Raw genomic sequence first — 23,724 nt, forward strand, 5'->3', positions numbered from 1 at the left:
TCAGGACGTATGCAAGACAATTGTCCTTTCTATGTTGGAAATAACCATTACACTAAATTGCTCTACCCTCAAGAATTCATCCCTCACTTTGGAAACACGTTCATCCATACTAGAGGTCTGCTGTTCTTTAGCCGTGAGTTTCAATAGCCACTGGCCCAGATAGATCACTATGCAAATTCCAAAATAACCTTAAAATATGTCAATTTTCAGATTAAAACTGGCATGATGACAAAAAAGGTTTATGTGTGTTTTTGGCTCTGTGCCTAGAGGAAATCTTTCATCAATGACATATTAGAACAGTGGACATTTTTCTACCACTGATGTGGGAAGAATAGAATGGATTTATTCCTAATGCATGAATCAATTCTCTTTACCAATTAGCTTTGTATAAAAAAAGCAATCTGTTATAAGCAATCAATTTGTCTTTTATTTTAGTTTGTCATCTTTCTCTCTCCTTCTCTCTTTTTTTTCCTCATTCTGAAACATCTGTCCACACCTTACTTAAATAATGGCTATCTAGTATGACACACAACATGGCCAATTTATAGTTTGAAGGTCAGAGATAGGAGTGTCTCTTGGGAGGAAAGTTATAAGGCAACATATTGTAGTGGAACGAATATTGGACTTCACATAAGGAAATTTGGGTTCCATTCCTAGTCTTGTCATATCACTTAACCTTTTTGAGCCTGGGTTTCCCAAATGATTCAAAATGGAAGGAAGATTAGAGGATTGCTCAGTTGCTTCCACTTCAAAAATTCTGTGATATAATAATATACATGTGTAAAATGATGGAAAGATGTTATTTTATAAGGGAAATGACCAATGTCATAGAAAGAATACCTGATTGTCCACACTACAACTGTCTTACCATTAAGTACTTGTGTAATATTGGACAAATTTCACCTTTGTTGCCTCATTAAACCTCAGTTTTCTCTTCTTTAAAATGAAGATGTCTTCTGTGCCTAACTTATGGGATTACTACGAGGTTGGAATGAGATAACACATATGAAATCATTTTGTAAACTCTAAAGCTCTGAATAAGTGCTTCAGTCAATCAGTCAAAAAACGTAAGTGTCAACTATATACCAGGCACTGCACTAAACTCTGAGAATACAAAAAGAGGCAAAACACTGTCCTTATCCTCAAGGAACACACAGTCTAATGAGGGAGACACATTTGAACAGAAATATATAAACTTAACCATATATAGGATAAATAAAAAAAATACAAAGGGAAAGCATTAGAATTAAGAAGACTTGGGAAAGGAGTTGAATAGGGAGAGCATTCTAGGCATGGGAAACAGTAAGAGAAAATGCCCAGAGCCAAGAAATGGAGTGTCTTGATCATTGAATTGCAAGGAGGCCTGTGTCACTTGATCAAAGAGTACATGGAGGGGAATAAAGTGTAAGTAGTATCGAAAGGTAAGAGAGAGCTTGATTGTGAAGGACTTTCAATGCAAAGTAGAGGATTCTGTATTGATCCTATTAGTAAAAGGGAGCCACTGAAGTTTACTGAATAGGGGGTGACATGGTCAGACCTACATTTTAGGAAAATCCCTTTGGTGTCTGAATGGAGGCTGTATTGGAATGAGGCAAGACTTCAGGCAGGCTGATATACTGACAGGCTATTGTAATGGTATAGGCATGAGATGATGAGAGCCTGCACCAGGGTGGCGGCAGTGTCAGAGGAGAGAAGGGGGCATTTTTAAGAGATGTCGTAGAGGTGAAATTGACCATCATTGGCAAGAGATTGGATACATGATTATTATTAACTTTTTATAGATTTATTAAGATGGCAATTCATAAAAGCCAAAGAAAAAGTAAGTAATATTGAAACAAAAATAAAACCCCACACTCTGTACTTGACTCTGCTTCTGTTTTTACCTTATGAAGAAAAAATATTTCAGCTTTAGTGAGGTTTTATGGCTTCGAATTAAGGTCCTTGGAGAACATGCATTTAAAAGATTTATGAAACTTAGGCAATTAATTTGTCCTGAAGAACTGAGCCTGAGATAAATTCTCATGTGACATATATGTATATACATGTATATGCACATATGTACATGTCTGTGTATATATACATACACATACATACATAGTGGGATATATAAATGGCACTTGTTGAATAGGAATAGAAAATCAAAATTATGTAGAAAAACTCTAGCCAAAAGATTATTTACTTAAGGGAGGAATTCAGTTAAAATTAATCAGATAATCTGCTCTAGAATAGAACATATCAGAAAATTCATATATATATATATATAAAACCCTAGAAATTTAAGGAATTAAATGTTTTCAGTCAATGAGAATTTATTGTATACTGTGGTAATCAAAGTTATTTGGAGGAGAGGGAGAAGTACAAGAAAGAGAAGACACATTTACCTCCTTCAACTACATTATGTAATACAACTTCTGAAGCATTCCAAAAGAATGGAAAATCTGAGCCTTTACTGAATGTCTGGTAGAGGATATTGACACACATAAACACTTGGAACACAAAGATATGAATTTATTCACAAATAATTTCATATGAATGAAGAAAAGAACAGGGTGGGAAATTGTTTTAAGGTAGTGCTTTTTTCCCCTATGAATACACATACATATATACATACATATATACACACACATACATACACACATTATATATATGAAAAATAATGATAGCAGTTGTGACATTGAATAGTATATCTATTCTTAAATTTCTAAATTTTAATTAATAAGATCATACATTCTGCCCTATATCATGTCTTCATATAGTCATAAGCTGAGCATATAGGCATTTCATAGTTATATGACAGGATGTTTTTCCATTCATTTACTCTTTTTTTTTTCTGAAGTCAAGATCCAATCAACTGTGCAATTTCTCTGAGAAGGGCTGTGTCAATCTACTTACTGTGGCCTCACCTCCTATCCCAGTAATGTTTGGGACCAAAGTGCTCCTCCTTGACCACTATTCCCCTTTGCATATTATGTAACCTGCACATTATAACCACTATTAAATTCCTTGAGTACATAGATCTAGTAAGCTCTTTGAGATCAGACATATTTCTTCTTTTTTTGATTTGCACAGTGTTTGACATACAGCAAGAATTTGTAAGTGCTTTTTAATGCATTCTTTGGTCCTATAAAGGTAGAGAGGAATTATTTGATTTATTTGAACAAAATTTCTGCTCCCTCTCAAATACTTTTCCCCATATGCCCTTCCCAAAGGAGAAAATAGACACGAATCTCTTTTCATTTTTCTCACTGTTGATGTTGTTCTTGTCACCAGTCTACATAAATATCTAAGATGTTTAGGGATTAGCTTGATACCCTCTGGGGGCAAAGGGTCCATTATAGTCCAGTAAGTGTCCTGGGAAAACTGGAAGATGAATCTTTCCTTGCTTTCTAACCTGAAAGCATGACTTTCACTATAGATATGTGCATTTAATCTAGGAGGCATCTATCATAGACTTCTGGATGGTCTCCCTGCCTCAAATCTCTCCCTGCTGCAGTCTGTTCTCCATTAAGATTTCAAAGTGATTTTTTGAATTTCCTGACTAGATTACCCCTTTATTCAGTCAGCTCCAGTGACTTCTGTTGCCTCCCGGATCAAACAGAAAATCTTGCAGTTTTAAAAGCCACATGCAACCTGGCTCCTTCCTATCTTTCCAATTGTCTTACATCTTACTTGTATCTACATACTCTGTGATCTAGTAACACTGGCTTCCTTGATGTTCTTCACATAAGACAATCTATCTCTTGCATCCATGTACTTTCTCTGGCTGTCCTTTATACCTAGAATTCTTTTCATCTTTGACTCTGCTTCTTGTTTTTCCTGGCTTCCTTCAAGTTTCAAATAAAATCCCACCTGTAAAAAACCTTTCTTAATGGTAGCATCTTCCTTTTGACTTTATCTCCAATTTACCCTGTATATGTCTTGTTGGCATATGATTTTGTTTGCATACTGTTTGGGACTATTTTTTAAAATATTTCTTTTTATCCCCATCATTGCTTTATACATAGTAGTAAGATTCATTGTTGACCTACTGATTTGTCGTAACAATGTATCTCTGAAATGTATCTCTGTAGCAAACCCAGTAGTCTTTAGCAACTGAGAATACTTCTTGATTTTGTTATAAATGAGGAATTTATTTAATTTCTACAATATCAGTTCATGTTTTCCATAAACTCTGTGTGTGTATGTTTGTAAAGTTAACATTGAGTAGTTGGAATGTGTTGGTGAAAGTAAATAGAATTTTCATTAAGGAAAGAATGAGTCCAAAGTCTAAGTTCTTTAAAGAGAAAACTAAATTTTCTGCAATTATTATGTACACAACAAATGAGAAATAGAACAAGCCAATCAGAATCCAGACAGTTGAAACTCAAAGCCAATTCCAGTTGGAACAATCTTAAAGTATTTTGACTGCCTTGTCAAATTTTATCTTTGTATCTTTATAGATGGCACTTACATGATGTTTGAATTGAATTTCAGAGAATGATGAAGGCCATCTATTTGTGGGAATATATGTGGGAAACCCCTTGATAGATAAAGAAATTCTATCTACATGAATGTAGGGGGATGATTTTCCTGTTTCTGGTAAATACATCTCTTCACTTTATTTCTCCTCATTAATCTTCTGATATCTGGGTATTGACTGCTTCACTGGTTGCTAGAAAAACCTAAAGATGGTGAACTCAGGGAAAGAGGATTGGTAAATTTTAAACTCTTTTTTTGTGCTAAGATTTTACAGCTTCTACTATATATTGAAGTAAAATAGAAAATTAAAATGTCATTTTTTTTGGTAGCAGTGGTGGTAGTGATGATAGTGACTACAGCTGGCATTTTTAGAGCATTTTAGGGTTTGTAAAGCATTTTACTTATATCATTTGAGTGTCACAACAATCCTATGAGGGAGGTGATACTATTATCCTCATGAGGATAGGTGTAATTTGAGAAGTTGTAATTTGCCCAGAGTCACATGGTAAATATCTGAGGCAGAATTTGAATTCAGGCCTTCCTGACTCCAACTCTAGTACTCTACCCACTATAGGCATTTAGCTTCTATGATGGTACTTGAAATTTAAATAATACTTAAAGGTTTTCAATGTGCTAAACATGCATGATTCCATTTGATCCATAACAACTCTATGAAGTAGGTACTTATTATATTTATTATATCATATTATATCATATCATATTATATTATATTATATTATATTATATTATATTATATTATATTATATTATATTATATTATATTATATTACATTATATTATATTATATTATATCATATTATGTTATAAATTGATTTTTCATCATCACTCTACTAGTGTCAGAGGCATAGTTTGAATTCCAGTCTTCCTTCTTTTAAGTTCAACACTATAGTACTACACCATTCCATCTTTCAATAAAAAATTATGGCATACTAAATAAGTATATTTATATCATCATATTTTAAATATAACTTTACATTCATAGATTTTAAACAATGGCATCTATTCCATTCTAGCATTCTTTTCAAATTAAAATTTAGCTTTTTAAAAGTTTAATGACCTGCCTCAAAACCTGTTGCTTCTTTGTCTTTGGAGGCTGGACTATTACTTGCTGGGTATGCTATAGTGTCTTGGATTGGTTGGACTGTATCGACACTAATGTATGTTGAACTCTCAAATTTTGTAAATCTAGATTATTGCTTTGTCTTTACCACACTCTATATTTCTCTTGATCATAATGAATTCCACCGCTTTGCTATTATTTGTTTATTTAGTTGTTGTTCAGTTGTGTCCCACTCTTCATGACCCATTCTTAGGATTTTCTTGGCAAAGACACTAGAGTGGTTTGCTATTTCCTTCTCGTGCTCATTTTACAGATGAGGAAACTGAGGCAAACAGGGTTAAGTTGGTTACACAGCTAGTAAGTGTTTGAGGCCAAGTTTGAACTCAGTCCTTCCTGACTTCATGCCTAGCACTCTATCCACTGGGCCATCAAGCTGCCATTGCTATTATTAGAATGAAACAAACTTGAGAGCAGGGATTGCATTACTTGGAATGAGCACAGTTCCTTATACATACAACCAGGACTTGAACCCATAATTTCCTCACAGTAAGCTTGCTCCAGGATACTGTTTTGTCTTTTTCCTGGCAAAAAGTAGATAGTTCATATTTATTGACTGGCTCTTCATAAAAATGTCATATAAAACAAGAAAAATGTATATATCATCAACACATTTGATATAAATGAAGAAAGCATTACTAGAAAGTAGAAGTCTTACTGTCAAGATTTTTTCCTATGTACCTAAACAAAGGTTGTAAGTCAATATTTGCACAATATTTTTGAAAGATATACTCAAATCAATAAATACTTAATGTACAGTGCCATACAGTGTACAGTGTTTACACTCACCTGGGCAAAGAGCAATATTGCAAGGTTTATGATGAGTTTCAGGTCCCTCACATGGTCTTCCCCCATACTGGGGAGGTATACATGATCGTGTCCTAGTTCTTTGGCCTCGACCACATGTAAAGGAACACAAACTCCAGGGTGACCATTCCTCCCAAACTCCATGTACTGTAATAAAGTAAAAAGAATTTAACAAAAAAGAAGGCAATAAAGACAGTCAAATCAGAAAAAAAGATCAGAAAAATAAAAAATTTTATCTTTTCCCCTGAAACCACATTATCAACCTTCTTAATTATAACAAAAATAGGAAAAAAATTGGAAAAGTATTGCTTGTTGGAAAGTTATTATTTTTTTCTATATTTGAGTACACTGAATTTTAAGCTATAGTGTTATGTGTGGGGCATATGTATACATTTTTTTCACTAGGAAGATTTTCAGTGAACTTATTTCTGCTTTAAGGTAATTATCACAATAAAGCTAGCGGCATAATGATCATTTTTTACTAATCCACTCACAGTAAGTTAAACGACTTTTCACTTAGGATCCTAAATTAAGAGCCTTAATAGACTTCTGGGGTCATTTATAACACAGCTGTTCTCACTCCTAATGTGGAAACTGAGAATCAGAGAGGTTAAGACACTTGTCCAAAGGTCACACATAAATAACAGTACACTATACAGTACCGAAGTAATAAGTGACATCCTTAAAAGTTTTGCCATACATTAAAAAAAGATGAAAGAGAATCAGCTGTTTGGGAAAACTAGCTTTGCATTATTTCCTTACTTAATTTTTTTTTCTTTGAGGATAAATTAAATCAACATTTTAATGTATAAAAACTGAGAGCTTTTAAGAGGAATATTTTAAATATTGCAGGTACAAACCTTTTTTGAGTTTCTTAAACTTTCTTCTCACCAGATATTTTCACTACTATCAAATATTTTTCCTATAGCTCTTAATTTTGAATCATTTAATACCTTATTGACCTTATATTATCAATACTTAACACAATATATCATGACTTAAAGAGATTGGTTCCTTTACGACTGTGCTTAAATTACTACAAATAATAATTTATGCTGACTTTTTAATCCTTTTATTAAATGGCCCAATAGTATATCAACAGTAGCTACTCTTAAAAAAATCTTTCTCTCAATAAAAAAGAAGAGAAAGAAATCAGCAGGAAGAAGATAAAGAAATATCTGACTTAATTTACTGCTAGAACTTGGCTTCAAAACAATATTACATTACTAGAAATTCAAAACTCCATCAAATAAGCAGTGAAGGCAGCACGTCTCCACATTGTCAGTTAAAAAAGAAGTCACTCCTATTCATACAGGTCATCAGCAAAAGTTATCTTATTTTCCTCTCAAATAGTGATAACAGGAAATAAAAACACTTAGATAATAAAAATGGGTAAACACAGACAAGTTATACTAAGACCCCTACCTTTATATTACAAACATTATATTTACTAGATCCTCAGAATGTTAAAAAATGTTTTAAAAAATGACAGCCCACTGGAGATAGGGGTATAGGAGATTTGTGAAGAGAAAAAAAATCTGTTTCCTCTTTAAAACTAGACAGGGATGAGCAGTAACCTGAGGGAAGGTGAGGGCAGCAGGATGGAGGGCAAGAAAAAGGTGTACAAGTTATGAGAGTCATTACAAATAAAGAATTTGCCCAATTTGCCACTCTTAGGTCCACATCTATAAACTTTCTAATTTGTATGGTTTTGCATGTTTGTAATCATGGAAAAGAGAAATATTTGAAAATAATTTAAAAATAGTACTCTTAAATAATATAAAAATTATTATATGTTGGTTTATATATACATATTATACACATATACACATACAAACATATACACATACATATATATTATATGAACACATTTACATATGTTCTATGTATACATGGTTAATCTAGCTTTAGTGAATGTATATCAATTGTTGTTAAAAAATAGGGAAGGCCATAGGGCTCAGCCTTTAGAAATAGCAGATATCATTTAAAATGATAAATAGCAACTTTAAAAAATAAAATATGATTTAGGATGCATATTTTAAAATATTTTCTGAATATATTGATATTAAAAATTTCTTATTGAATAATATATCCTTTCTTCCTCCCCTGTAGTCAGCATTTCTCATTTCTGTTGAAATAGCTGGTTCAAGATTGCTGAGTAGTGTCATTAATTACACTGCTCTGTTATTTAATTTGCTAGTTTATACATTTTCTCTCCTTAAAAATACTTCAGTATTCAAAGCATCCCAGAAAAAGGAATTTACTAAGTGAATTCCAAATTGGCAGATTTTCATCTGCTAATCTTAAAATCTTTGATTAACTTTGATGGCTTATGAAACCTAATGCTTTTGAAAAATAAGTTAATGATTAATTTTTTTCTTGAGTCTTTATTTTTCATGGTGTGATTTCATGATTCTCCCATCAAAGAATCAAAGCATCAAAGAGAGTAAAATAATATTAACTTTTTTTAATTAGGAAGTTTTGATCTAATATTGAATATAAAATCCTTTTTCTTCTATAGAATCCTACTGATTTGCTATGGGAAATAATGTAGTGCAGATACTGTGCCACAATTTCACATACTTTGCAATTCATAGATGCTCATTGTAAATGGTTTCAGTATGGTGGAAGAGGAGGAAGAAGAGGAGGAGGAGGAGAGAAGAGAGAAAGAAAGGCAGGAAGGAAGGAAAGGAAGGCAGGGGGAGCGAGAGGGGAGGGGGAGAAAGAGAGAAAGAAAGAAAGAAAGAAAGAAAGAAGAAAGAAAGAAAGAAAGAAAGAAAGAAAGAAAGAAGAAAGAAAGAAAAGAAAGAAAGAAAGAAACCGTCCTAATTCTAAATCTTAAAAATGTCTGGCACATTTAATCAATGCACAGGTAAACAAATGGGACTTGGGGAAGCAATCTTTTTGGAGCATGATCTATCTGTTTTGGCTGTAGAAACTGACCAGATTGACCATGTAATTGTAAAACCCCTCTGCTTGACTTTTTACTGTATATTAATACAGTGAACAAAAAGCTATATTATTAGAAGGTTTTGAAGCCAGTATAAATAGTGCAGCTTCTTAATTCTGTGGTTTCAAATTTTATAAAACAATTTTCAATGATATTTTCTTATAAAATTATTATCTCAAAGGAGAAAATGTAGGATACAACATATGCTCCTTTTGAGTAAGTATTGTTTCAGTCCTCGTATTTAAATCTCCAGTGCCTAACAGAACACTTGTCACATAATAAGTGCTTAATAAATAAATGTTAATTGGTTGCTCAAAAAAATATAAACTGGATATGATGCTGATGGGAGAAAATTAACTATACTTTAGTCTATGTAAAACTTTCCAAAGGGTAATAAAAAAATGTGAATGAGTACCATAAAATTACAAATCAGAAAACAATGATGTCTAAAACTGGTTACATAGCTTTTCACTTTCTTTGTTGTAAAATTATTTTCTATGGATCACTCAAAATTTATAATTACCTATTCAAAAGTACAAACTGGGAAAAAGAGAAGTTAGATTTCCTAGAATCTTAAAATGGTAGGGAAGTCTGAGATCACTATAAGGCAAGGGTCAAAGGACTACAATTAGTGAATAGCATAGCCAGGGCTCCAACCCATCTTTTGTGACTTAAGGTCTAGTAATTTTTCTCCTCTACCAGATGGCCCATGAAGAAAGAATTATATGATTTAGCTAAGGTAATCTGTAAAGTGAAACCTGAAAGTGAAAATGTTTCATTTTCCATCATTCCCCTTGGCAATGTAAATAACCTCTAGCATCACCATTTCATAATGTGAAACAAGGAATGGTTAACTCTCTAGTCTGACTTTGTACAATTTTATGTTATTTCTTTAAATGCAAACATATTTAGGATAGACACAATTTAACTAATCAGGTAATGGTTTTTAGCTCTTTTATCTCATTGCAAATGTGATATTTGAGTACAGAAAAAATTATACCATTTCAGGCAACATTTAAATGGAAGAATTCATTTGGAATCATTGCTTTCATTAAAAATTAGCTTGAAAGGAAAGCATACATAATGAGTTTGGAAAATATCAAAACAAAATAAATAACACATGAAATATTTCATAACAACCATGCAACATTTATGTAAATATGTTAAAACACCATTTGAAAGCATCACCTATGAGAATATTAGCATATTTATTCTTAATATGGAAATAAATCAAATTACTGTATTACAAAATGTTGATAAAGCAAAAGAAGGAAAAACTCAAATCTGCTTTTTCATTATCTTCAATTCTATTTTTCTGTATCATTATGAAGTAAAGATGCATTCCCTAATATCAATATCACATACTAAAACTTATAACAACAAATAAAATGGACACAACTGTTTGGAGAAAACTGTCATCAGCCAATATAAAGGGATACAGTTTAAGAAAATGAGTTAAAATTTCTGTCATGTAGACTACTCTTCAGTTTTCTCTTTTATTCTAGTGATATAATGAAGTGAAAGTAAGGATGAATGGAAGATGGAGAAATGTATTCTCAAATCCTCTGACAGATTTTCTCCTTTGCCTAGAGGAAGGACAGAATCACATAACTTTTGGTTGAAATATATAAACATGCACACATGTAAAATTGGCTGGAAAGAAAAACCTGACCAAAGTGTCTTCCAGTCCAACCTTTATTCCTACTCATAGCCATTTGAGGATAATAACCTGGGTCTCAGCCCAAGTTTAAAGAAAGAAACTGACATTCTTTCAAAAAACCATGTTCTGAAGAACTCTTTGCTTGTAAATCCTCTAGCCTTTATTGATTTAATACTTTTATCTCTCAAGTTGCTAACTCACAATTTTTTCTTATCCTTAGAAATTAATTTGATTTGGCTAATGGATTAGGGTTCAAGTAAGAACCAACTTTAAATACAGGCAGAGTACTTCCTCACCTGTAGAGTGAGATTAGTGAAGGGGATAAAAAGGGCTCTCTGTCCACAAATAATTCCACCACTGTATCTTTAACCCTTTTGATTGTCAATAAAGGGATAGGAACTGAATGTGATTTCTTTCTCTGTAATGTAGAGTCTCAGAGCATTTCCCAGAGCAATGAGATGTTAAATGCTTTGCCTAGAGTCACACATCCAGTATAAGAGGTGAGACTTAAAACCAAGTCTTCCTGGTTTCAATGCTAGCTTCCTAACTACTGTACCACAGTGTCTCATGCTGCCAATGCCTTTAGCATTGAAGGACAATGTTAAAATGCAGCCACCATTGGGAAAGCACCATTATTGTTCTTGCCTTATATCAAATGTGTTTAGTATTGTAACTAGTCAACAGACATGTACATTTTGATGATGAGAGTGGTGTGGGAGATGAGGGAGGCCTAGAATTTGGGATATTACCTGTAGTGTATAATATGGTGTAGTATACTAGGCAGTGAGACATCAACATGATGGTACTGGATACTTAAGCTGATGGGTGTCAAAATGAGGGATTGTACCAAGAAAGCCATTACAGCTCCCACAATTTTGCCTTGGGTTTGTCTTTGACTTATAGTTAACATTTAGCTGGCAAGGAATTCAATGAATTCTTTTTCTTTTTTAAATGTGATTTCATTAATGTAGGGAGGTGTCAGTGAGAAATCCCTTCTACTGATGCTCATCAGCCAGTAGTCTTCAACTTATATTCTTAGTGAGTTGACTGTGGCACTGAGAGATTAAATGACTTGTCCTTAGTCACATAGAAAACATGTGTCAGAGATAAGACTTGAACATAGATTTTCTTGCCTCTGAGGCCAGCTCTCTATCCAATACATCCTGCTGCTTTTCAGGAATCCCAAATACAGTTATACATTATTCTATAGCAGAGGATTGTTTATGTACAACACACACACACACACACACACACACACTTGAACTTAATAAAAGTGAGATTCCATAAATATTAACCACAAATTCGCTGTGTTTCACAAAGCATACACTACTAATTGCTCATTTTCAATTTTCTCAGTTTCTCAAATCTCTTCTATTCTTCTATGGAATTCTGGACCTTCTTTTCTATATTTTTCTGCATATTGATCTTATCCCATTCTCTGTATTCTTTCCAGTGTCATCTATGCTTCGTTCAATTTTTGCTCTAATTCCTCTTATCTTTCTTCCCTTAATGGTATCATTCCCTTTGTCCTTCACTTGTTCTTTCTGTTCTTTTAAAATTATATCAATTTCCTTTTGCCACTTTCTCTTTGTGTGCTTTTGTCTTATTCCCCTCCTATCCTTTATGTTCTATTTCTTTCCACATTCTACAGACTTTGTCAATGCTTTCTTGCACACTTGGCATTTTTTACTCTGCATATATCCTGTCTATATCTAGATATTTATTTGTCATCTTTTTAATTAGAATGTGATCTCCTTGAGGACAGGGATTATGTGTTTGTTTGTTTTTTGTATCTTCAGTCCTTGGGACAGTCCCTGGCATATAGCAAATTCCTATAGCATTTAATACATTCTCATTGATTAATTGTCTGACTGATTGGTTTCATTTGTTCTTTCCCATCTACTTCTTATCAATTCTTTCCCAGACCTTCTCCCCACCCTATCCTCTAATGTCTTATATAATCTCTTCTACTTACTGGTGAACGTATCTTGTTCTACTCAGCTGTGATTGTTTATCTTTCTACATAGCTTTGTTTCCTACTTGCAAGGTTGGTTCCTAGGATCAGGAGCTCCTTTGGGAACATCCATTCACTTAAGTGCCCCATATTTCTCTAGTATTCATTTCTACCTCTCTCTACTCAAAGGAAGAAACCCTAAGGGGCCTGAGATATAAAACCATAGGGGTGTCCCCAAGAAACCTACAAAACCAGAAAACTGTGACAGGCCATGTGTTTAGAGGGGGAGCAGGTAAAAATCCATGTTCCTCTGTGGACCCAAACCACTGCTGGTTGCCATAAAGCAACTCTTTATGGCATCAGTGCTGCTAGATCCTGGATTTATAGTTAGGATCTTTCCAGGCTATTCCACAGAGAATGAAATACAAACTGACAGCTACCAATATCAGAGAGGAGAGGAAAAGGGAGAGCAGCAGAAGGGAAGAGAAGAGAGGGAAAGAGGATGAGGGATGGAGAAAGACAAAGAGAGGGGGAAAGAGAAGGAAAAGGAATCAGGAGAAGGAGTGTGAAGGAGAGGAAAAGGGATAGAAGGAGAGGAAGAAAGAGAGAAGAAGAAGAAAGGGGAAGGAGGGAGGGAAAGAAGGAGGGAGGGAAGGAAAGAGGGAGTGGAGGAAAGAGAGGAGAAGAGACAGAAAGGAGAAGATTGAGGAAAAGAATTCTGTAATTGTATGAGTGCACCAGAAAATGCTGATTTGCAGGGAAATATTCAACATTTGCCTTAAGTAAGAAAGAGATGGTACTCTGTTTCATTTGGATGATATCATTTTCTGTTTTCTAAATGACTATCAAATGTCCAAAGCAATGGACAGTTCAAAAGAGGGCAGTCATTTCAAATTTTATATTAAACAGAAGTGTAAAATAGGGCCTCCAGCTCACAGACAGTAGCTGAGTATAGAGAACCAAATGTAATCATTGTACATATATAAGCATGGTCAAAGGAAGAGTTTGAGCTAAATAAAAAAAAGCCCTGAAAATTATTTTTTTTTACTTATAAAGTTATAATAACTCTTGTGGCAATTGTGGAAAATGCATGGCTCCAAAGGCTTGTCACTTGTCTTAAATAATGAAAATTTGTTTCATGTTCCCAGCATGTTAGTAAATTATGTTTTTCTTCTTCCTAAATCATTCAACAGAATATTTTTCCTCATCTTTTATTCCTGAAAAAAAACTTTATGGATAAACATCTAATTAAAAACATATACTCATATCTAGAACTAGCATTTGAAAAAAAATACTTGTATGGTTCTTTTGACTGCTATGAAAGCAGAAATAATCACATACATAATGAAATTTCCCAGATGAATAAGAATTACACTTATCCACTCTAATTAAAATGTCTATACTCAATTCATGTGAAAATAACCAAATGTTTCAAATGCTTAGCAAGACACAATTCAATAACATCCACAATTGTATTTGCTGCTAACACTACCTGGACAGAGGGCAGTGTTATTGCAAACCCTTGATTCTCTTAATGGGCCGCTGCAGTGTGTCCCGTAAGGTGATACACAAGCTCTGGTTCGCACCTGCGACCCTTGACCACAAGTAACTGAACATGAACTCCACTGGGACCACTCTTCCACACCAGATTCACCTGTACACAAGACAACAAATAAAAATGAATACTGCCTTGAGTAATAATATAAAACATTGTACGTAACTAAACATTGTGGCATGTAAGCATATTTGAAGGCAATATGACAATAAATAGTTGAAAGGGCCCATGGAAAAAAATGTTTAGTGAAACAATAAATTAAAAATTGGGATGCACAGAGAACTGATGCAAGAACTGACTTTGAGTCCAACCTTATAAGTAATGCTTCTTTTCACAAAACACCACTGCACTACAGACACTAAAAGAAAAAGAATTGGTCAACATTTTACGTAATGGAAGGCGAATTGGTTTTTATTCTCTGTCTCAAAATCTTTAAATAGATATGAATGGTACAGGGGGAGGGGAGCTGAATGCTATTTAAACATACTCTACTCTTTTAAAGTGAGGAATGAATTATATATCCATGCATTTCTACCTTGCCTTCATTGTAGATCCCCATTCCTAGCTCTTGGAATGTTCAAGCCATGGGTATTTTTGTCATATTAATTTGTGTTGTAGCACACTGAACAATTACTCTCATTGTATCCAAAAAGGTCCTAGAGTAGTACTACTTTGACATTTCAAAATGAAACTATTCATTCTATTGCAATTATTAATAAGGGAATTTTGACAACATGATGGTTTTCCCAGGGTCTAGACTAAATTAGTGACTCTAACTCAGAATGGATGAACTCTCCCAGTATTTGCATTATAATGCTAAAGAAAATGACAACAATGGGCTTTTATAAAATAAGGAAGGTCTGGAGCCGTTTCCCCACACCAAATAAATCACTTCTATAGCCTCAATGGTTTCCAAATTAATGAATTCAAGTTCTAAGGAAATTTAAAGTCTAAAATACTGAAGATCATTACAGTGGGCTCCTAATGCTCTCTTAGCCTAATATTCATAGTGGATATTATAAATTTGATCTCAAAACAAAATTTTCTTGGCCAGACATAAATACTATTTTCCTATCATTAACAAGTTATCAAGTTTTGACATTATCATAAACATTATTTCCATTACTTGCAGTGTTTGAGGAATGACTTAAGCATGCTTCTATTTTAAGTATTCCCACAGAGGTACTGATGATAATGAATTTTACATTTGGTATGTATCATACTAAATAGAGCATAAGGAGGGGTAGTCAGGTGAATGCATATAGAAATAAATTGGGCTAGTTTTTCATGGGTAATTCTCTTGTCTTGCTTGTAATAAATTGTATCCTACATCAGAATGTATGATCTAGAGTAATATTCTCCTTCAGTTTCTTTGTCCTAACAGAACATTTGATTCTGATTTTATACAAGGGACATATTAATTACTGATTACATTAGACTGTGAGATCCTTGAGAATAGAAATGTTTTGCCATTCTTTACATCCCTAGCATTTAGCTCAGTGGCTGGCACACAGTAGGCACTTAATAAATATTTATCAACTGGCTGAATAGTGCAAGTGACACTAAAAGTCAAAATTTTTCTTCTTAGGTATTCTTTACCATAAAAAACCTTATGCAGAATGTAAAATTTTAAACAGCAATGTTTCTCTGTTAGGTACTGAAGGGAAAATTTGTCAGGGTACAAATTTAGAGAAGATCTTAAAAAAATTGATCTTTAAAAAATTTTGAACCTATATGCAGGACCTATGTGCAGAAGCTATATTAAGAAAAGTGGCGATTTAGTGGGTTTTAGGAAGTTATCAATTAAATACTGGGATAGTACAATACAGATTTTATAAATTAAATAAACTGAGATAGCTTTTGTCCAAAATTGAAATTATTTTGTCTCAAGTAATGGTTCTAATTTTGCCCTGGCATGTAGGAAGTCAGAAATATTTGGTTTAATTGCACTTTCCAATGGTAACAGGTTTAGAACATTCAAGTACATATTGTATATTGGCAAATTAAGCATTGTAAGAAAACATTGATATTTTGTGAATATTAAACAATTACATGTTAACTCTCAGTTCATTTTTGCCAAAAAAAGTTTCAAAACTTGGGGATTAGTTCTGAATGATAATGCAAACTTTTCTTAATTCTGCTAAATGAGGTCTTAGAATGAGCAATCACTTGTCCATGGAAATTAGCACTGCCTTTCCTCTTTTTCCTCATCCCAAACTTTCAAATCAATTCATTGACAACAAATTTTCCTTCATTTGAGACCTTTTCTGATGACATGTATTCACTTTCAAACATGACTTTTTAATTTTAGACCAATGAAAGTGCGCCTATATAAATGGCAGCTTGCTGAAACGAATGCTTTGCTGGTAGAGGTACAGGCCAAATACTTCTTTTGCTTCTGTGCAGTTTGCTTCTGTTAATGTCTTGATTTTACAAGCCTGTGGAAAACAGCATAGCTCACTGGAAGATTGACAAAATTGAAATTCATTAGATGACTCATATGAGAGATTAAAAACATTTTGGATGGAATGTTTTAAGTAAAAAAGGACTATGTGTGATTTTCAATTTTTGATGCAAACTGCATTTTTTGAAAGGAAGAAGAAAAAATAATCATTGTGAGCATCTTTATAGCACTTCATGAGGTACAAAGCACTTCACAGACATCTATTTTCATCCTCACAACACCCCTGTGAGGTAGGTAGTAAAGGCATCTATTACCATTTTATTGATAAAGAAATGGAGACTTTGAGAAGTTAAGAAATGATTACTTGAAAAGTTTTTTCTTGGGTGATAGAGACCTTTAAAAGCAACTTGGACATTTCAGTTTGTTCATTCTATTGTGCATATGTGCATGTGTTTACATGAGCACATACATCTGTCTGTATACATATATGTTATAATATCTAGATTGTATGTTTGTGAAGAAAAATTCTTAAATGAAAATAAATTAACATTTGGTCTAGATGGTGCAATAAGACTAGTTGTATCTGAGCAAGGGAAAAGTCTTGATTTTACAATCTGATCATTTTGCCATCTAAACAATTGTTATCTATCTGCCCACAACCTGTTTGTCCATGGTCAATTAGATTACATGATACAACATATAGAAGTCTTATGCTTTAATAAGCATAGATTAGAAAATAATATAGAATAATCAGACTCTTAACCATGGCTATTTGATAAAGGATTTATTAACATTTGGAAATCTCTATGTTTTAAAGTATTGGTAAGTTCTTAAAGCCAACAAACAAAAATAATTGGAAACAGCTATCAATGCCAGTATTCCTTTTTAAAAATAAACTTAGAAACCTGATTTTAAATCCTGGTGTTGTTTTTTTTTTTTTTGAATTTTAAATGGCATGGCTCTTTAATATATTGAATGAGGTATTTTTTCTCAGTAAAGTAAAAAACTCTCATATTATCTAAAAGAAAATCCACGTCTATTTTAGTGTCATAAACTAAAAGTAACTTTTATAGCCAAATAGTAGGGATGAAATGTATCATTATCATGAACTATTTTTAAATATTAAAATCTGATTTAATTATTTAATTATTTTGGTAGGATAAGGGTCTAGACCTCTGATTTCATCAGGATAGTGAACTCCTGGAAATGTGAAAACTCTCTTCACTAACTTAGATCAACTATACCTCTGTAACTTCTAGTCTTAAAGAGTTACCTGAGGAAATGACAAACTAAGGCACTTTCCTATTGTTACACAGTAAATATCATAACTTTAACCCAGGCCTACTTCACTCTAAGATCAGTTCTCTATCCATCTATGCCAATATGTGCCCAAAAAATTAATCTATAGAACAGCAACCTCAATTCTTAACCCAACTTGACCAACTATTTAATTATGGTTATGACTTGTATGATAATAGATACCAGTTCCAAAAATTGGCTCAATGAATAGATTAACTATGCCAGCAACAATTCTTCATATTTATGAGGTGATAGATAATCTTATTGCATCATGAAGACCTTAGTATAATAAATATTTTTAAACTAAACACTTTCTAAGGAAGTTTCTTAAAATGTGCATACAAATCTGCAATGCAAGGTTTTCTGGTGACTCCTATAGATCTCTAAAGTTAAAAAAGAAAAAAAAATGTTTTTTTAAGTATTTCTGAAAAGTGTAAAATCTATTCTAGTACTTGGTTTTTCTACACTCTATATGGAGATTACAAAAATCATATCATAACCATTTCCATTATTATTTTATATTTATAGCTATCATATGTTCTCAAAATAACGTGAACAAAGGGAAAATATTCATGTCTCCAACCATTTCCTTTGCTTAAAACATAGGTAGAAGGGAATATGTAGTAATAAAACACTGTACAGGATGTCTAATTGTGTGACACTTACCTTTGTAAGATCCATACTAACTCCTATAATGCCTAAAGGAATGATAATTTCAGGAAAATGTAAATGAAAAATGATTATTAAAATATTTCCAGTAGACCTGATGGCTGCTTTTCACTTCATAGTTTTGCCAGTGGTGACTATTTCCTTCCCTCAAAAAAGAGCTTTATTCATAAAACAAAGCTTTGATTTTGAATGTTACTTTTATCTAATAGTAATTTTAGTTCATGAATATATATTCTGTTTATACTTCTTCTGTATCTTTATGCATCAGTCTGTTATATCCAATGATGAGTTCTCCAACATTAAGATTGTCAACTCTAGCACTCTAACAATTTTTTTCAGACATGTGGCAATAAAGCTGCTCATTATATTTTCAGAGATATGGATAAGAATGTGAGGAAATATTTTAAAATATTCTCATAATTCAATTTTTAAAATGCTTCATTAATTGTATAATCCAAGAGGTACAATATATTAGATATAGGATAGTGACTAGAAAGGAGCAATTAAATGAAAATATAGATATTAGTAAGTTTTTACTTTAAAAACCATAGTTATTTAGTTTTGGTTATCTGAATTCATAAAAAAGTTTTGATTAAAAGTTGGGTTTGTTAAGTTGTATGTACTGCTTATGCACTATAAGCAAATAAATTATGTGCATATGTATGTATGTATGTCTAAAGTATACTTATGTAAATTCTGATTTGCCCCAAATCAGTGCAAAAAACAGAAACAAAATGGGCAATTGTCATACGCCTGAGCATATGAGAACTGCACACTCAGGTTTCATGAATCCAATAAGTTCATCTCTTTTAAGGTGCTTTCTTCCTGACATTTGCCTGACACAAGGAAACATTCCCTATTAGCAGACAGATGAGTCAAGTGAATCTTTCCACCCTACCAACCAGATCATCTTTCAATGTAGTATTTCCCTTTTACTTGAATATTCTCCCCTGAAATTGTCCCTGAGATGATGGTGAGCACTCTGTGCCTTAGCCATTTCTTTAAACCCAATAGATGTCCCATGGTAAAGCTTCTCAAAGCCTACTGGGAAGAATGGCAAATTTTAGGATGTCTGGACATTTACACAAGTCCAGATAGACATTTCTTAATCCAAAACACAAATAGATTGCTTTGTATTGTTATCAGTGCCCATAAGTTTTGGCCTGAGCAAAGCAGTTTGTAGTAATTTCTGCATGTGCTAGAAACTAAACTTAGGTCATTACTGTACATTATTCTGAACATCAATCGCCCTCTTTATATTGCTGAATTTAAACCTGGTGATACTATTATCTCAAATTAAGTTCTCTAAAATACATTCATTTATTGTCTACAAAAAGCACATTTCAATGATATTAAAATATATTTTTAACATTGTATCATTAATTCTTGTATCTGATTAAACCTTATCTAGATATAGACAAAAGGAGAATATATCTATTCTTTCAGAGGTCTGTATCATAATCAACCAAGGCTTCATTTCAGAAAGGTGATGAATTTGCTTGAGACCATCTGCATCAATGGACCCCTCTAGATTGCAACAGATAAAACCTTTGTGGAGACAAAGATGTTTTAGTTTTCAAAATAAAAGTGACAATTGGATATGCTCATGACACATTTAAAAACAAAAACAAAAACCTTTCATTTAAGAGGTGCCAGTTGCAGAATTACCAGATAGAATGATAGCTCATTTATTACAATGAGCCCTAACTTGAATGTAAGATTAAGCAGCATCTCTGTATACACACAGACACTAAATATATAGGCAAAACCAATATTTTCCTAGTTATTTGTATAATATATGGCATTTTAAAATATGTGAAAACACTTATGAGAAAGACAGCCTTTTTATTGATATTTATTTTTTCTTAAAGTTTTGAGGTATCATATTATATGCAAATAGACTGTCTTCTTTTAGTTATTGGGTTTCCTTGAGAAAACCTGTTTTAAACCAAGGATATTGTAACTAATATTAAAATCACACAATTTGTAATGAATAATTTCTGCAAAATATGAATATTTGATTTATGCATAAAGTTAGGCAACTGAAGCCAGAACTTACAAAGAATTTGTTAAGTTCTGAACGCATCTCAGTTTAAATGTTATAATATTGAAGTCTTCTAATGTTGATTCATTATTAAGAATCTGGACTTCATTGGCAAGAGTTTCTTTAAAAATGTTTATGATATATTTCAAGTCATTAATTAGCATATTTAAATTGTAATGTTGCAGTCCTAATATTCAATTTGCATGCTACTTTATGAACAATGAAATCTATTCTGATAGTTAAGTAGTTCATAGTGCATATTTTTATGTCTTCTATTCAATTTCCAGCTACTTTATTTATGGACTTTAACTGGTGACAAAAAAAATGGTTCAAAAAAAGTATCAGCTTCAAAACTGACAAATGTGCAGCAAAAGATTATGAAAACATGCAGTGTTTTTTAAATTAAATTAACAACAGTAAATAGAAAAATGTAACTAATGTATTACCAGTTTGTGCCATAAATTTAGCAGCATCAGCTTGTTCCTGAGGGACCCTTTTCTCATGAACAGATCGAGGTCGCTGACTTTTAATTGTATGATCTCCCATCATTCCAAATTCTAAAGACAGAATAAAGGTATATGAAAGCTTGTGTGTAGACATTTCTCAAAATTTACATTACTGACTCATGCAATATGTTCCTACACATAACTAGAGATTCCTGATTAGGTTTACATTTACTTCATTTGCTAGACTGATCTCCTTCAAATAGATCTAATCTCAGTGTCAGCAGAACTTCAAACATGAACATATTTCAAGAAACAATAGAAACATCCATTGTAATGACAGACATAAGAGTGTAAACCAGCTAAATTAATGGAGACGCTGTACTATTGGGGATATTGTTTTAAAGCAAATGCATCATATAAATACAACCATAACATTAAATATTGCTGTTCAGTGATAGAAATTTGATTATCTTACAGGATGCTCCCTTCTCTGAACATTAATCAACCTGACGGATTTGTCAGCATCTTTCTTTGAGTATGGGACCAGTGTCAGACACTGCTTTATTTACTGAGGGGAACAGTGAATTGATGGAATACTGTATTATTTATAGTGGCTCTTTTCCCACAGGTATGGAGGTACTTGGTGCATTCGGAAACTTAAGGGAAATAGAGGTCAGGGTAACTTATCAATCTTTCCTAAGCAATACAAACTACATCCCATCCTCATCCCACCCCCATGGTCCCATCCTTTCTCATGCCGAATATAAGAAATTCAACTCTCCTCTCAGTTTATAACTCATCTGGAGTATAGAATCACCGAAGTCTTCTGTCAACGAATTATGTGGCTGCACAGGTTCTGGGCTAGGGAATGAGGAAAATCTGTGTGTATTCCAATGAGACATATCTTTTCCCGTATGGTGGGAGACAGATTGGCTACTCATCAGATTGGCCTTTCTGTTCAACCTCCCTTTGGGGAATAACCTCATGTATATAGAACTTTCAAAAGAGGCTATGCTTTATGCCAATGTGGTTGTTAGAAACCTATTTTAGTATTTCTAACACTTCAGGCAATTTCAACAAGATTATGACAAAATCTCATAAGGGATAGGCCAGAGGAAAAGAAGTAGGGGTAATTTCACTTGTATAAAGATATATGAAGAACAGACTTTTATTTATGGTAAAGTGAATTGGATTTGGCACTTTATAACAAAATGCAAAAGGATTCTTAAGTTAAAACTCTAGCACTGAGAATGTCAATAATTTAGAAAAGAATGATTTCATAAGCCTCAGATTTACTCTTGCCATCAATTCTAGATGAACTTTAAAAGAAAATATAAAACAATCCCCTCCCTAAACCATTTTCAAAGCATATTTTAATACTTACCCTTCATTCTAAACTGTAACTTTTTATACCACTAATTCTACCCATTGTGATCAGGTTTTTATATGGAAGTAATGTCCTGAGCCATATCCAGCCATATCTGACATATGCACATTAATAGGAAAATTTTAGTTCCATTTAGAGAAAAATCTAATGAGATGATGAAAACCCTTTTTTCCCTCCCACGCCTCAGACTTGGGGCAGAAATAGTATTGACATGGTCATGTGATGATTTTGATACAGTCAAAGCAATTATGGGCTTGTTGCATTTCTTCAATTTCAGTGGAAGGTTTCAATTGTGAAACTCGTTACAACTTTCATTTCTGTGCATGGCCTAACCCAATGTTTTACAACACAAGTAAGAATAAGATAAATGCCATTTCATGGTATTGGCAATGAATTATTTATACATAGAACAAAACTGGGTGAGGAAATTTTAAAATCCTGAGGATTTCATTAGGCAAAATTATTTTATAGGTGTAAATTTTTATTTAATCTTTTCTGTATGAAAATATATTTCATGCAAAACACATAACGTAGAGAAATTTAAATTCATCAAGGTGTTGTGCTACATCGGTATAGACTTTTCAATTTATACCCTGCATTGTGTATTTCAAAGGAGTGGTGTGTTTATAAAAAGGATGGTTATTCTTACATAAGAAATGGGAAAGATAATTCCTCTAGGATTATATCTGATATAATTTCCATTATTATCTTGAGTTAATGAAGAACTATTTTTTTTCTTCAATAACAATAAAACAAGTTATCTTTTAGGAAAAATTAGGATATATGCAAAAATCCATTACATAACAACAGCAGTAAAGATGATGATGATGACAAATAACTTTAGATTTGCATAGGATTTTCCCATATAAGGTGCATTCCATTGAATATTCCTCTAGATAGCAAGAACATGGGAAAAAAAGGTAATTCTAAACTATGGGGCAATTTTGACAAAAT

At 32.9% G+C, this 23,724-nt stretch overlaps 1 protein-coding gene across 1 annotated transcript; it reads right to left on the minus strand.

The window, feature by feature from the left end:
- On the minus strand, positions 1 to 21,483 carry LOC118857794 (adhesion G protein-coupled receptor B3-like). Its single transcript, XM_036768310.1, has 5 exons — positions 21,384 to 21,483; positions 14,459 to 14,620; positions 6,385 to 6,549; positions 2,382 to 2,486; positions 1 to 167 (listed from the first exon to the last, which is right to left on the minus strand). Exons 1-5 carry the CDS (start codon positions 21,481 to 21,483, stop codon positions 1 to 3), a joined length of 699 nt encoding a protein of 232 aa, XP_036624205.1.
- Positions 21,484 to 23,724: the final 2,241 nt, after the last annotated feature.

This window comes from Trichosurus vulpecula, chromosome 7 (assembly GCF_011100635.1).
Source record: "Trichosurus vulpecula isolate mTriVul1 chromosome 7, mTriVul1.pri, whole genome shotgun sequence".
NCBI classification, from domain to species: Eukaryota; Metazoa; Chordata; class Mammalia; order Diprotodontia; family Phalangeridae; genus Trichosurus; species Trichosurus vulpecula.

What these genes read in the sequence shown, in the direction of transcription:
- LOC118857794 (XM_036768310.1), bottom strand. Translation starts at nt 21,483, where the DNA reads ATGGGAGATCATACAATTAAAAGTCAGCGACCTCGATCTGTTCATGAG. An exon ending in TAAATTTATGGCACAAACTG is followed by an intron (nt 14,621 to 21,383) that starts GTAATACATTAG and finishes TCTTGTGTACAG; the next exon opens with GTGAATCTGGTGTGGAAGAG. An exon ending in ACATAATGTAGTTGAAGGAG is followed by an intron (nt 168 to 2,381) that starts GTAAATGTGTCT and finishes GAATTTGCATAG; the next exon opens with TGATCTATCTGGGCCAGTGG.